The following is a 16,039-nucleotide window of genomic DNA, read 5'->3' as shown; positions in this document are numbered from 1 at the left end:
TTGTTTTAAATTCTTGCTTTTCAAAGTGCTGTATTAAAAGAGAACTGATTCCTATCATGGCATTAGCTAAACTAGCGTTTCTCATGTCAGCAAGATGATGTGGGTTTTTATCCTAGAAATGTCCTTTCAGGACAACACTACATTCATGGCCACAGCTAAGCAGTTGCTCGAGCAGCAGCCCTGGGACAAACTAAGCTGTGTCAGAAGTGGAAGTATTATTTCAGGGACTGATTTGGACCTGCCTGACTTCAGATTAGAACTGATATTGCACAAGCCTCTATCAGGACTCTACCTTTGCCTCTGGGGTTTAGGACTTTTGCACCAGTCTTCTCCCACTGCATTTCTAGATACGCAGTTCTCGAATGTGTGCAGGACCAAATGAAACCAAAAGCATATCCACAAATGTGGCTGTATTCTCTGTGCTTGCAATGTCCTTGGCTTCCTTGTCACATGCCTCTGCTCTCTCCTCCCCTTCAGCAGTGTTACCTGCTACTCCCTTCACTCATTTGGGGAGGGGAAGCCTGAAACCAGGCTGCCTTCTCTCTGTCTCCATCCTCTCCTCTCCTTGCAAAGTGCCAGAGTAGCACAGCTACATCCACAGAGGCAGTGAGAGGATCTGCAGATTTAGAGGGAAGTGCCAAGGTCAGGTGGTGCCAGATCCCACAGTCCTCAGGACTGAGGAAGGTGTCCTAACATCACACTTAATGGGATGGAGGATCCAAGGAGCACAACCTCAAAGAAGGGGTAGGAAGTTCATGGGGAGAGCAAAAGACTCACAGAGACTCTTGCAGTCTGGATGATCCTTTGCACAAAAGGCATAAAGTTATTGTAGTAAGTATTGATATAGCAACCCTACTGGGGGGTCATGAGAGATTCAGTTTTCAGAATTGTCGCTGCCTGAATAGCAGAGGAAGGATGCTCTGTACTGAGCTTTGCAATCCTAGAGTTAATTTCGGGACACTCTGAGCTGGGACAGGGGTCTATGAACAAGAAGCTTTTTCTTCTTGATAGAGTGGAGCAATACGCAGCTAGCAACCGTATGTTCTCAGCTATTAAGCCCATGTCCCTTAGATTATTTATGTAGCCTGGAAATTTCTGTAGGCTTTTCTGATCTCCTCTGTCACTTGTTAATTACCATATTGTATCATTCCTCCACGCTCCCAGTCCTTATTAGCATCTTTCAAGGGAGCCATCTGCCCACCAAAATTGCCTGTAGCCTCAGGAGGGATATAAGGTATGTGACGTCTTCACAGAACAACCTTGTTTTTCACTGGCATTGCAAGGAGATAGAGAGGCAGCAGCTGACTTCCACTGTGAATTTTCATGCAGTAAATCTGAGTGATGCTTGGGCAGATGGGAGCAGCAAAATCCACAGCACAGTATGAGTGCCCCATGGAGGGGGCTGTCCTAGCCTCCCACTAACACACAGCCAGCTCAGGAATGTTTTACTCGTGTTTTAAAAGCCCAGTTTCCCAGCTCCCTGCTTGCAAGTGCACAGATCCCGCCACTGCCTCATGAAACTATCTTCAAGTGAGGAGTGAGGTGGGTGAGATGCAGGGGGGCTCGAGTGCAGAGGCAATACAGGGAATGGTTACAGCCTCCCCGAGAAAGCAGCTTGGGGAGCAAGAAGTCCAGGCTTGCTGCCTGCTTGATGCCTGGGTCAGTGGCTGGGTGGGACTGCCTGGCTTGCAAGGAGGTGCCAGAAACCAGCCCTGGGTCTCAGCAGGTGTGCACACACCCCTGTCTGGTGTGAAGGCACTTACTGATAATAATTAGGAATAGAATACTCTGACAATTTGCATTTTTCACACTGGCAAATTAATATTGCACTCTACCTATGCAGCTTATTTTATTCACATGGCAATTACAGACCCTGCTTGCTCCCAGGCTTGGACATAGCAGGATTTCAATCTACCCATGGTCCAGAGGGAACTGGAGGTCCTCAAGTCAGTCACTTGGCCTGAAGTCATCAGGATTAGACACAGCGGTGGTGTCCAAGCACCTGGCCTGTGTGCAGCCTATGGGTTCTCAAGGCCTGGAGCAGGGGTGCACTTAGGCATCTTGGCCCAGAAGCCTGTCTTACAGGCTGTATCTCCCTTGGTCTTCATACCCTTCACCACCTTACCTAAGGGCTTGACAGTCTGCTTTAAAACACAGCAGCTGGAAAAGCAGCCAGAAGTGGTGAGGATGGCTGAAATTGGGTTGGTGGTTTCAGACAGGAAGATGGAGACCTGGGGTCAGGATCTTCCTCAGCCTGAGCAGTTCCAGCCTCACTCTGCATTCCTGGGAGATGTGCCATGTGCAGGGCACAGCACAGTCTTTCCTGTGCAGCTTAGCTGTCAAGCCAGGAGGAATCCATGGTGGTGTTGGGGGAGCCAGGGAAACCCTGCAATGCAAGTCTGTGTCTGATCTCAATGTCTGATTTTTTGAACACACACCTTGGATCCAGTTATGGGATCCAACTACTATTTCCAATAGTGGTTTCCTTGTTTGACATCAAGCAGCTATCAGATACAACATGGAAGAGAATTGTGCTGGGGTCTCATACAGTGTGGGTCTCCTCAGGGCTGAAATAATGTAGTCTCTTGATAAAATGGTTGGGTTTGTTTTTTATACATCCTGCTATTTTGTTTAGCAGGATTTTGATGAAGAATTGGAATTCTATCAGCAGTAAATATTATCAATAAACATTTGAAGGTGGAAGTTATGACAAAGTGAGAGGTGCTAAAGAACAGACCAAAAAGCAACATCGCTGGGGAAAGTCAACAAACACATTCCCACAACTTCAATGTACAGGGCTAGTGTTTTCTTTAATGAGCTGGTAAGAGGAGTTCCAAAGCTGCAGGGAGACTCCTCAGTCACATCTCTGTACAGAAGAGAACCAAACGGTGTGAAAACAGAGCTGATGACCCAGAGGAATGGGACAGGGTTCAAACGCTGCATCAGAGCTGAAACACGAAGAAACAGAGAAACCCGCGCATCAAGGTTTGAACACCGCTTTGCTCCATATTTGCAGCAATAATGAAGGTGGCCAGAAGGTGGCCTTGTGTCCGCCAAAAGCTGGTTCTGACGCACTTCACCTGTTAAAAGGGGTTCAGTTATGTCCTCCAAGGAAGGCTGTGAGCCTAAATTTAGAAACTTTAGGGCTGAGAGCAGTCATCAAAAAAATGAATCGTATTTCTTTGAAATCTTAATATAAAGGAAAATAAAACCACAGAAGAACTTAAGAGTTTATGGCGCGCTTTCATGGGGTAATTGACTGCAGCAGGGATCGCAGTGCAGCAGCAAGCATCCCTTGTGGTTAAATCTAAGGAGGAGAAGTCAGATCCCTGGGCTGGGATTCTCCAGCTACCTTGGGTGTGCCTGTGACAGCTGGCAATCTTACACTGCTGGGTGATGCTTAAAAACCAGCATCAGACTAGAAATTCCTGCTGAGCAATTCAGTAGAGCCAAGGCAGGCACAGTGATTGATTTTATTTATATATATATATATATGCCTATATGTAAACACATACCCTGAATTTGGGAGAGCCCTGAAATCTAAGTCACAATATACCAAATGGTTGGGTTTTTACTTGTACAGAAGAGATGCAGGAGACCTTCTCGGACTTGTCTGGGTGAGTGTAGCCCAGTATCACCACACTTCTGTGAAAGAAGAAAAGGATTCTTTCCAGGGCATTGCAGGCTGCCCCCATTGCTGTGTGACCACCACCAGCCAGTGCATAAGTGAGGCCACAACACATCTTGGGTAGCTGCAATTTTAGAAGCCGAAGCAGGGAGGCTGTAAGCACATCTTGCAGGGTTGCCAGCAGTCCAAGATGCAGCAGGCATGCTGGAGTGAGTCACGAGGCACTTTCCAAATGGGCTCGCCAGAACAGAGGTGGGCAGAGCCACGGATAACTTCCAAGTGTCAACTAGTTGCTCTCTTCCTCAGTATTTGAAGGTTGCTGGCTAATAATGCCCACTCAGCCTCACCTGTGGGCAGAGAGTGCCCCAGACTCAAAGTACAACCAAAGTATGATTAGTGTCATACACTAATTGATCCAGCACAGCACCTGAGGTCAAGTGCAGCATGAATAAAGCACTTCTGAGATGGTTTTAATCTAGCTTGCTCTGTGTATCTGTCACTAGAAATTCACATTGCCCAACAGAGAGGAAATTAGCACCTGGGGTCATGGGGGAATGGCGAAAGGACACGGGAAACTGCAAAAGCCCCAGCCTGTCTCCTTCCAGCACAGTATCATGCACTGCTTCTGGCAGCAGCATGAAGGAGGATCATCAGTGAGGTAATGGGTGACAGCATGTGGTATTTGGTCATCTGATGAAAATACAGAATAGCATTGGTGGTCTTGGTGCCTAAGTGCCAAGTGTGCAGTGTCACTCCTATGGGGCTATTTTCTCTGGGGTAGATAGGACTCCTAGCCCAGAAGCACCGACAGCTATTCTGTTGTCTTAATGATAATATCTTAATGGTAGCAAGTGTTTGATACTCATTAAACTTAGGGTGGGAATTGTGAGATTGTGGGATTTTTAGAGCACTTTGTGGAAATGTAGGGTCGGCTGTGTATGTACAGCTCTGATCTGTAGATATGCCAGCAGTTAGTGTTACACATAGTTGTGCAAAGACAACAGGGTGTTTGAAAACCTTAGAGGAATGCAGGGAATAAAGCATGCCAGCAGTGGTGCATAGGGGGGTCTTGACCTGAGAAAAGGGTGAGCTGCACGTGGATTTGCAGGTTTGGTGTATATAATGAGGATGCAGTATGTTGTGACTATAACTGAAAGATAAAGAGGTTGGGATGTACTCTGTGTACGTGTTGGGTAGATCATGGTATTGTTGAGTCAATGTAGTATGCCTGTAAGGTTTGGGCACAAAAGAGAGTGTATGCCTGTAAACTGGGGTGATGAAGTGAGGTTAGAGTTCAGAGCAGTTTGAGGGTATGTAGGTGAAACTCCTGGAGGTGGTGAGCCACACCGAGCTGTGCAGGGCTGTGCCTGGCAGGAGCAGGATTGCTCTGCAGAGGAGCTCTGCTGCATACAGGGAGCTCTGGCTGCTGTGTTGGATTGTGCAACTGTGGAAGGATACCAAGAGGAGAATACCGTATGGGGACTTCGTAAGCTGTGCTGGTGTGGAGCTGGTGCACTGTGAGGACTGTGTGCAGGGTGCGGGACAGGGCTGCAGTGCAGAGCGGCTGTAACGGGTACGGCGCTGCAGTGCGGGGCGACTTCAGCGGGACACCGCTGCAGTGCGAGCGGCTGTTCAGCACAGGCTGCCTGCGGGTGTCGGGGAGGGCTCCGCGGGGCTGTGCAGGGTACCGGGGTAGGTGTGTCAAGCGCTGGAGAAGGGGTGGGCAAAGCCGAGCCGTGGCGGAGGAGAAGGAGGCGGCGCTGGGCAAGGTTAGCGGCAGGAGCGCGGCTCAGTAGTGGCCGATCGGGTCTGTGGGGCCGTGCAGAGCCGAGCCCCTGCTGTGGGACCATGCCATCCTACACGGTCACGGTGGCCACAGGCAGCCAGTGGTTCGCGGGCACCGACAACTACGTGTACCTGAGCCTAGAGGGCACGGAGGGCTGCAGCGAAAGGCACCTCCTGGACAAACCCTTCTACAACGACTTCGAGCGCGGCGCGGTGAGTGCAGCCGAGCAGGTCCCTGTGTGTCCCCCGCGGCCGCCCAGCCCCTCCCCGGCGGGGACCGAGGGGCTTCACTGCGTATGAGCCGTCGCACATCTCCATTACCGGGGCCTGGGGCCGGATCAGCAAAGCCGAGATGCCCAAGGAAGTTGTGAATGCTCCATTCCTGGCAGTGTTCAAGGCCAGGTTGGACAGAGCCTTGGGCGGCATGGTCTAGAGGAAGGTGCCCCTGCCCATAGCAGGGGGATTGGAACTAGATGAGATTAAGGTCCTTTCCAACACAAGCTATTCTGTGGTTCTATGATTCTGCGGCACCCCGTGCCCCAACAGATGGACTGACTGCTCCAGGGTTGTGCTTTTTGAAGCTCTCGTCCCTGTGTTCCTGTGCTCTGGACCAGGACACTGGGACCAAGGTGGCAGCTGCCATTCCTGGCCACCAATCATGCACATCCCTGCAACCCAGGAGTTAGCCCTGGCTATAGTCAGTCAGCCATGGGGACAGCGGGGGCCCTTTGGTACTGGCTTACACAATGAGCTTTCAGGTTTTCTCATACTTCCCTTACAAATACTAAGAAAAAGTGTGTCCTTGTTTATAGGTGATGTTTAGGGTCAGTAGTTACTGGTAGAGCCCTGATATCTCTAAGGAATTAACCAAAGAGCTCCCAGTGGGAATTGCAACACCTACCAAGGGAAGTATTCAGGGCAACTTCAATGAAAGCTGGAAAACATAATGAACATGCAAGTGTGAGAAAGAAGTTGGGAGCGGGCTATCATGGAATAGCTAGGGTTGGAAAGGACCTTATGCTACTCTCTCTAACCTTGATTTCTGCTGAGTGTTGTGCCTTATCCTAGGCTATCCATCTGTAATTTTTTAATACTCTGAGCACTGATTTTGAATCTCATTAATTTGCTTATTTCCTGTTGTGGAGATAATAGGCTCAGGTCATTTTTTCACCTCCCAGAATGTGTATTTCATTTGGAAACCTAACTCACAGTTTCCAAAAGATCTGATGAGATTTAAGCAACCTTGGAAGTTTTAAAGAAGCATTCACAAATCACTTTGGAAATGAGACCTACCACTGCATGTACCAGTGAGACTTCATTGTCATGATGCTGCTTTGCTTTTAGGTGTGTTGGGTTTTTTTTTAACCATGGGGTTCGCAGCCTAAGTTAGGTATCCGGCCTCTTCTGCACTAGACACTGCAGCTATAGTTAACAGAAGCCAGTGTTCTGAGTAAGTGTTGATGACATGTGTAGATATGGTCTCAGTTATTTATAGCCAGTATTCTGAGGAGATGCTCTATCAAATTCAGGTGTGAGGACTTAGCAGCTGCTGCTGTTGAAGTTACTTTCCTTCATGATTAAACATTTATTAGCTTAGAACCTTGTTATCTGAATCACTCAAACAGACATCCAGGTATTCTTTCTCTCTTATCTGGTGAAAGGTCACATATTTTAAGCTTAACAGTAGCAAGACAGACTGAAGAACACCTCAGATTGCCCTGCAAGCTTAGGGTTCAGGTGATCTCCTATGAGGGCTGAGTCCTGCCCAGCTGAGGAGATAAGCACCAGCATCTCCAATGACCAGTCAGTTTGCTTTTATCCCTGGACTACAAAAGAGAGTTTTACTGTCTTTAAGCAATGACTGTAATGGAGAGTCTAGTACTCTGAACACCCTGTTGGGCTGACGTCCTGCCACAGGGAGAAAATTCCATATTGTGAGCATTAAGTATATGCTCAGCAGAAACCCTTTAACTGCTGTGGGACCAGCTCCAGCAGGAGGAGAGGTACCTGGGAGTGTCAGACCCTGCTGGGTGAAGAAGCAATGAACGGAGTTTTGTGGCTGTTAGTAGCACTACAGCAGAAGATGCATGCACCTAAAAGGAGTACTTATACCTCCTTGGGAAGTGCTATACCAATCACTTGATGGCAACAGATTTTCACAAGGACTTCAGCTAAAAATAATGCAGTACATTTCCCCTATCCAGACAGTGTCTTTGGTCACCTTATTCTTCCTCTGTATATGCAACTAGCCCTGCAACTGGAACCAAGTGAGAAGATGGAACATGGAATGCAAAGCAGATCTGATCCAGATGCAGTTTCTTATTTGCATCTGTAGGTTATTGCATTAGTCTTTAGAAGTTTAAATTCCCTTTATAGTGATAAACACAAGTGGGTAATAATTCACATAGTTTTGCAGATTCATTTGGACTGTGTCTCTGCAAGGCAGCTAATACCACTGCCAAATACAACAAGATCATGGCGAAACTGAAAGAGAGAATTCATTTTGTGTTGTAATTGCATACAGAGCGGCACAAGCAGGATGTGGCTGAGTTTGAGGTACATGGTATGACAGTCTGTGATGAGAAACTTTTCTGCAAAGTGTCATCTGGTCCTGGAAAGATGTACGAAATTGCAGAAGTACTGACTCAGAGTGAAACTGAGCCTGGCAAATGGTTTATTGACACTGTTTTTGTTGAGAAAACCAGGAGCTGCAGGGCAATGAATGCGAAATGTAAAGGGTTTAAGTGCTGCCTATTTCTGGAAAGAAGATTTGAAGAATGAGAAACAATCTGAGAATGTTATCAACATTTTCTAGCCATCTTCCAAAATTATTTGTGCCAGTTGGCAGGAGAGAAGTCAAGAATATTGGACGTGAGGTGATAGGCAAAGATGAGGATGGTACTGGAAACCAGCACTGTGGGAGAGAGGAATCTCCATTCGCCTAGCCACACTGACACAAGTCACTGACTGTCAGCAGTGTGACTCAAGGCACTATTACTGTGATTTCTGAGAAAAGCTACTCAGCAATTTTCAATCTCCACACCTGGTTTGAAATCATGGATCACCAAAGAAATGAATTTACCTTTACTCATTATCCTTTTAGCTGTTCTGGCATAGCATGGGGGATTGAAGAGTCAGCAATATAAACTTTAAAAAAATGTTTAAAATTCATATATTTAATGGCTCTGGAGAAATAACTGTTTCTCTTCTGCTATTGAAATGCAAGGAAAAGTGACAAGCATCATTTTAAAATGTTGGTTGAAAGCTCGGTGATTTTTAGCTCTCAGCTCTCAAATAGACAGATGCTGTCATCCCAAGCTTGCCAAGGACCAACACGCTATTTGTGACTCACTTTATTGCCACTTGGTGTGTACGAGTGTGCTATTGACATAAACACTGCAAATTCTTATGTGAGGCATGATGGGCTTCCTTTTTAGAAGAAGGAGTTCAATGTCTTTTGCTTTAATAGGCATGAAGAGAATATAGCTCAGGCTAAGTTTAGTCTGGTAAATTTCAGCAAAGAAAAACAAGCACTGTCTATGCCCATTTTAAATATTTGTGCCTAAAACTGAATTAGGCTGTGTATTAGAAGAAATTCCAATATCCTTGTTAGTATGAAACAGCCTCATACGAGTTTCAGTGTGGCACTCCTGCAATCTCTCCTTGTGAGAGGGAGGGATGCTCCAGACCCCTGATCATCTTGGTGGCCTATGCTGGACCCTCTCCAGTAGCTCCCTGTCTGTCTTGTACTGAGGAGCCCAGAACTGGACACATTACTCCAGATGTGACCTCATCATGGTCAAGTAGTGGGGGGATCACCTCCCTTGACCTCCTGGCCACCCTTCTCCTGATGCTCCCCAGGATACTGGGGCAAGGGCACAGTGCCGGCTTATAGTCAAATTCTATACTATTCTACTAATACTCCCAGGTCCTTCTTAGCAGAACTGATCTCCAGTGGGTCAACCCCCAATCTGTATTGGTATTTGGGGTTATTTCTGCCCAGGTACAGTACTCTACACTAGCCCTTGTTGATAATGTGGGTAACTTCATTTAAAACGTGACAGGAAGGGATGCAAGGGATCCTTCTTATGTGTGTTCTTCCAGTCACGTGGGTGAAAATTTCTATAAATCTTTCATTTGTAACAGTTGAAATAATAAGTGCCACCTGACAGCACTTAAAATTATTTCTTCTTCTTTTATTTTTCTTTTTTTCCCTGTGTCTTCTCTTGTCTGGAATTTAATCTTTCTTCACTTTTCAGTTTTGATCCATACATGACTTAGCCTTTTCCTAACAAGTAAGACAGTAACAGTAGGCATACGTCAAATGCCTGGGAAAGGCTAAAAAAATGCTTCTGAAAAGAACAAGTAGAGCGTGGTGTCTAGGTAAGGCACCAAATAACAAAGCTCACACAGGCAGGTGTCTACAGGCACTGCAGCATGTTGACACTGTACTTCATCCCTTTGATATCAGAAGCTCGTTGGTTTTTAATATTGTTGACTGTGTTGAGAAAAAACACAAGAGAATGAATTTTCTATTTCTGACAACATGAAGCTTAGCAGTATTGTCTGAGCAGAGAAGGCTCTGGCTGCTGCTCCCATGGTTGCCATAGACAATTCAGCTTTCTTATGAGGAGCGCTTAGCTACTGAGTTTTCCTCTGAGCTGTTTGCATTCTTGGAAAGAGAGAGTCAATTCCTGTTCTCCTGAATTGCCTAGCACCACATGGTGTCTTCTTAGTCATATTTGAAATGATTACTTATTTCTACTTATGCTGGTATTACTTATTAGTGCATGTGCCACCAGAACTGCCATTTGATGGGTTGAATGCAAAAATGTTTCTCTGGTTTTGAAGTGTTTTGTAAGTTAGAATCATAGAATAGTTAGGGTTGGAAAGGACCTTAAGATCATCTAGTTCCAACACCCCTGCCATGGGCAGGGACACCTCACACTAAACCATGTCACCCAAGGCTCTGTCCAACCTGGCCTTGAACACTGCCAGGGATGAAGCATTCACAGCTTCCCTGGGCAAACTATTCCAGTGCCTCACCACCCACACAGTAAAGAACTTCCTCCTTATATCCAGTCTAAACTTTGCCTTTTCAAGTTTTAACCCATTACCCCTTGATCTATCACTACAGTCACTAAAGAAGAGTTCATCCCCAGCATCCCTATAGCCCCCTTCAGATACTGGAAGGCTGCTATGAGGTCTCCAAGCAGCCTTCTCTTCTCCAGGCTGAACAACCCCAACTTTCTCATCCTGTCTTCATATGGGAGGTGCTCCAGTCCCTTGATCATCCTTGTGGCCCTCCTCTGGACTTATTCCAACAGTTCCATGTACTTTTTACGCTGAGGACACCAGAACTGCACACAATACTCCAAGTGAGGTTCACGAGAGCAGAGTAGAGGGGCAGGATCACCTCCTTCGACCTGCTGGTCATGCTCCTTTTGATGCAGCCCAAGATATGGCTGGCTTTCCGGGCTGTGAGTGCACACTGAAGCCAGCTCATGTTAAGTTTCTCATTGACGAATACCCCCAAGTCCTTCTCTGCGGGGCTGCTCTGAATCTCTTCTCTGCCCAACCTGTAGCTGTGCCTGGGATTGCTCTGACCCAGGTGTAGGACCTTGCACTGGCATGGTTAAAATTTATAGGGTTGGCATCAGCCCAACTCACAAGTGTGTCAAGGTCCCTCTGGATGGCATTCCTTCCCTCCAGCGTATCAACCGAATCACACAGCCTGGTGTCATTGGCAAACGTGCTGAGGACACACTCAATCCCACTGTTCATGTCACTTACAAAGATTTTGAACAAGACTGGTCCCAACACCAATCCCTGAGGGACACCACTCATTACTGGTCTCTAGCTGGACACTGAGCCATTGACCACAATTCTTTGTGTGTGGCCATCCAGCCAGTTCTTTATCCACCAAGTGATCATTCTACCAAATTGATGTCTCTCCAATTTAGAGACAAGGATGTCGTGTGGGACAGTGTTGGACGCGTTGCACAAGTCCAGGTAGATGACATCAAGAGCTCTACCCCTGTCCATCAGTTCTGTAGCCCCATCATAGAAGGCCACCAGATTGGTCAGGTAGGATTTCCCCTTAGTGAAGCCATGCTGGCTGTCACCAAGCACCTTGCTGTTTTTCATGTGCCTTAGCATGCCTTCCAGGAGAATCTGCTCCAAGATCTTGCCAGGCACAGAGGTGAGACTGACTGGTCTGTAGTTCCGTGGGTCATCCATTTTCCCCTTCTTGAAAATGGGGGTTATATTTCCCTTTTTCCAGTCGTCGGGACTGCCATGATTTTCAAATATGATGGACAATGGCTTAGCAACTTCATTCACCAGCTCATTCAGGACCCACAGATGGATTTCATCAGGTCCCATGGACTTGTGCATGTGCAGGTTGTTAAGATGGTCTTGAACCAGATCCTCTCCTACAGCGTGCCTAACGTCTTAATTCTCAGTCCCTTGCATCTGCCTTCCAAGACATGGGTGGTGTGGTCAGAGCCTTTGCCAGTGAAGACTGAGGCAAAGAAGTCATTAAGAACCTCAGCCTTCTCCAAATCCAGGGTAGCCAGTTCTCCTGATAGCTTCTGGAAGGGGCCTACATTGTCCCTAGTCTGTCTTTTATTCACAATGCACCTATAGAATCCCTTCCTGTTATCCTTAATATCCCTAGCCATATTCAATTCTAACTGGGACTTAGCTTTCCTAATCTGGTCCCTAGCTTCCCGGACAACATCCCTGTATTCTTCCCTCCACCTGTCCTTGCTTCCACCTTTTATAAGACTCTTTTTTCCTTCAAATTTTCCTCAGCATCTCCTTATCCATCCAAGGAGGTTTCCTGGCCCTCCTGCTGCACTTCCTTCTAGTTGGGATGCAACACTCCTGAGCTTGTAACAGGTGATCCTTGAATATCAACCAACAGTCTTGGATCCCCTGCCCTCTAGGGCTATATCCCATGGACCCTTACTAAGCAGGCTCCTGAAGAGGCCAAAATCTGCTCTCCTGAAGTCCAGGGCAGTGAGCTTGCTGCATGCTCTTCTCACTGTCCTGAGGACCTTGAATTCGTCCATCTCATGATTGCTGCAACCAAAGTTACCCTGGAGCATCACATTTCCAACCAGCCCTTCCCTGTTGGTGAGCACAAGGTCAATCATGGCACCTCTCCTTGTTGGCTCCTCTATTACTTGCAGAAGGAAGTTGTCTTCCACACAATCGAGGAACCTCCTGGATTGCTTGTGATGGGCCGTACCGTCATTCCAACAGATGTCAGGGTGGTTGAACTCCCCCATGGGAAGAAGGGCCTGTGGGCATGAGGCTTTTCCTATCTGTCTATAGAGTGCTTAATCCACAGATTCCTCTTGATCAGGCGGTCTGTGACATATCCCCACAGTAATGTCTCACATCACTCTTCTTCCTTTAACCCTGACCCACAAGCTCTCTATTAACTGCTCACCTGTCCCCAGACAGAGTTCATACTCTCCAGCCTATCCCTAACACAAATAGCAACCCCCTCTCCACGCCTGCCAGGCCTGTCCTTTCTAAAGAGCCTGTAACCTTCCATTCCAACACTCCAGTCATAGGAGCCGTTCCACCATGTTTCTGTGATGCCTATTATATCATACCCCTGTAGACGTGCACACATCTCTATTTCCTCTTGTTTGTTCCCCAGGTGTTTGTACAGAGGCATCTGAGCCGAGCTCCAACTCCAAATGAAGCCAGCTCATTGGCTGGAGCAGCTGGAATATCTCTGCATTGCTCCAAGCATTTATTATAGGTGCTGGCAACTGACTGTGTGTGTTGGGATGGAATGATGCCCCCCTCCCCCAACACATCTGGTTTAAAGCTTTGTTGACCAGTCTGGCAAGCCTCCTACCAAAACCACTCTTACCGGACCAGCTCCACCAGCCGCCAGTAGACCTGGCCTACTAAATTGAGTCCCGTGTTCAAGACACCCAAACCCCTGACTATGACACCACCCCTCTAACCATTTATTAACCCGGACAATCTTTCTAACCGTTTTAAGGTCCTCCCCTGTATCCTGGAGAATTGATGAAAAGACTGTCTGAGCTCCAGAGCCCCTAACCACCTCTCCCAGGGCTCTGTAGTCCTTCTTTATGTTCTCCAGGCTACTGCCTTCTATATCAGTTATATAATTTTTTGGTTGTTCTTTTATGCATCTTTCTGTTGCATTGAAGTCGAATAATAGGTCTTCCTTTTTTTCACCTACCAGAAGCTGGAAAGTTCTATTGTACCCATGCCGTATCAGGAAAAGTCAAGTATGGTTGTGTAGTGCTGGTTCCTCTCCCTGCATGTGCAGTAGGTCACTGACTGTATTCTGGTCCGTAGGTTGACTCCTATGATGTGACTGTAGAAGAAGACCTTGGAGAAATTCAGCTAATAAAAATTGAGAAACGGAAATACTGGTACCAAGATGACTGGTACCTCAGGTATATCACTGTGAAAATGCCAATGGGTGACTATCTGGAGTTCCCGTGTTACCGCTGGATTACAGATGAAAAGGAGGTTGTCCTTCGTGATGGAAGAGGTGAGAGCTGTAAGAAACCTTATTCCCTGCAGAACATCCAGAGTACTTCCCCCTCTCCTTTTCCTTTCCCTTTCCCCATATACCTCCTAATCTTGTCTCTCACATGGAGACCCACTGCCAGTCCATTTCTGCATCCTAGGGAATGGGCTTTCCCTGCTGACTAGGACTGCTTTTCAAGCAGGTTTCTGGTCTGGGCACTGGCAGTTGAGGTGGATATTTTGGGAAGTACATGCAGAGTGATGGTGGTAGGAACTAAATGTTTACCTTCCCATTAAGCTTTTGACTACTCCTGGCTGAGGAATTTTGCATTTGAAGTCTTCTGTGCTCCAATCGCAACTATGTGTCAGTTTATTTTTGGTCTCCAGACAGGCTTTCAATTTTTCATAATTTGACTTATAAGAACTGCAACACTGCCATGGAAGGCAGCTTTGTGTGATTTTCAGATATGGTAAGGTAAAGAACAAAAGAAAGTGAAATCCTATTGGTAACTTGAACACAGCCATCTGGAAACCATTAGCCGTATATTATCAGTTGTATTACCTCTGATATTTCCAACTCCAAACTCCAAACAACTGTTTCCATGAACTGGCTTTAGCTTCCTTCCCATTTGTGTATGTAAAGTGAGTCATGTACCTTGCACTTTCTCTGATCACTAAGGAAGCCTGTGTTACTTAATGGTACAGTGAATACATTCTCAGAAGAGCAAGCTGCCTGGAAATGAAGTCTCACTGGGTTTTCTTTCTGTTCTCATGATGAGAAGACATGATCATTACTCAAAGCTAACAGAGAGCACAGCTCACAGGGAGAGGATAGGTGTTTCATGGAGATGTCTTATAGCAGGGAAGATTAGCTAAACAATTTTATGATTCCTCTTATTGATGAAAATTCCTTTAGATACTGAAATGTAAAATTAATTCCCATGATCCTGTTCAGACCATTTAACACGATATGCACATCAAGTGTCTACACTAGGAATCCAGGTTTTTTATACAGTTGAGACAGGTGTTCCTAGCTTGAGCTAATTGCCCCTTGTAGGCGCCAGATTAGCAGCTTATTTCCTTCCACAGATTCTTTAGGGACCTGTGCTTCTACTCAAAGTACTAGATTGTGTAAGCATTTTGCACAGAAACTTTGTAAAGGTATAGATCAGAATTTGGAAGATTTGGAAACTTTGCTCTCCTCCTCAAGACCTGGGCAGTGATAGGCAGAGGAATCTCATAACCCTGTCCCTTTCCTTTCCCCTGTTTCACAGCAAAGCTCGCCCGTGATGACAAGACTCAGATTCTCAAGCAGCACAGACGCAAAGAGCTTGAGACTCGTCAAAAGATGTATCGGTGAGTTTGCCACAGCTCCTCAGATGGTCCAGGGCCTGTTCTCATCAGGTCTGAGTATGTCCAGATTGTCATACTGCTGTAATTACTGGTCTGCTGGATGAGAGACAGTGTAAGTTACTATGTTGGCCCTGTATGGTTTTTACTCTAGGTGGAATTCACTGTAAGTGATGATCATCGTGGTGTAAGTGGCATTACGAAAGACATGAATCCTAGATAACTTTATCTGGAAAGCTTAAGTGGGAATTCAGTGGTACAGTCCCTGTTCTGCGCTCTGACGCACAGTTGTGCTTTCAAGGAGGATTTGAAGGCAGATTTCATTTCCCTGTTACAAGCAGTACTACAGTTTTGGAACATGTTCTGAACATGTCAGCTTTTACTGGAGGCTTTTGGCTGCTACAGAAAGCTAGTTTTAGTTGGTTCCTACACTGGGGTGCAGTGGAAGATCTGGCCCTGTTTGAGTGACTGAAATGTGCTATCAGAATGCAGTTATGATATCCATCTTTACATAGTCACAGACATTTTTCCTACTAGAAGTCACAATGGGAAAATGCTCTTTTATCAGTGGGTAACTCCAGAACCCATAAAATATTTCATTTTCCTACAGACACTCTTTTATCTCTGTTGAAATAACAAGTGTTTTTGACTTGCATCTCCCTATCACAAGACTAAGGATCAGAAGAACAGAGGGTCCATTCATAAGTGATGGACTGAGGCTTAGTGTGTGCAGTGTTGATATCATTT

The 16,039-nt window shown here is 46.3% G+C and overlaps 1 protein-coding gene across 2 annotated transcripts in view; it reads left to right on the top strand.

The window, feature by feature from the left end:
• Positions 1–16,039, top strand: part of ALOX5 (arachidonate 5-lipoxygenase) — a 34,464-nt gene that overhangs the window by 1,658 nt on the left and 16,767 nt on the right. Inside the window, exons 1-3 of one of the 2 annotated variants that reach the window (XM_061358795.1) lie at positions 5,347–5,626; positions 13,766–13,964; positions 15,217–15,298. In XM_061358795.1, coding sequence (XP_061214779.1) covers positions 5,477–5,626; positions 13,766–13,964; positions 15,217–15,298 — 431 coding nt within the window. In that variant the 5' untranslated portion in view covers positions 5,347–5,476. Of the gene's footprint in view, positions 1–5,346; positions 5,627–13,765; positions 13,965–15,216; positions 15,299–16,039 lie in introns of those variants that run through there. The other variant, XM_061358796.1, reaches the window with a different exon arrangement.

The sequence above is a fragment of the Neopsephotus bourkii genome, unplaced genomic scaffold, assembly GCF_033783945.1.
Source record: "Neopsephotus bourkii isolate Nb327-2 ecotype Australia unplaced genomic scaffold, CSIRO-AGI_Nbou_v1 NB_951, whole genome shotgun sequence".
In the NCBI taxonomy this organism is placed as follows: domain Eukaryota; kingdom Metazoa; phylum Chordata; class Aves; order Psittaciformes; family Psittacidae; genus Neopsephotus; species Neopsephotus bourkii.
This window is presented reverse-complemented; position numbering and strand designations above follow the sequence as displayed.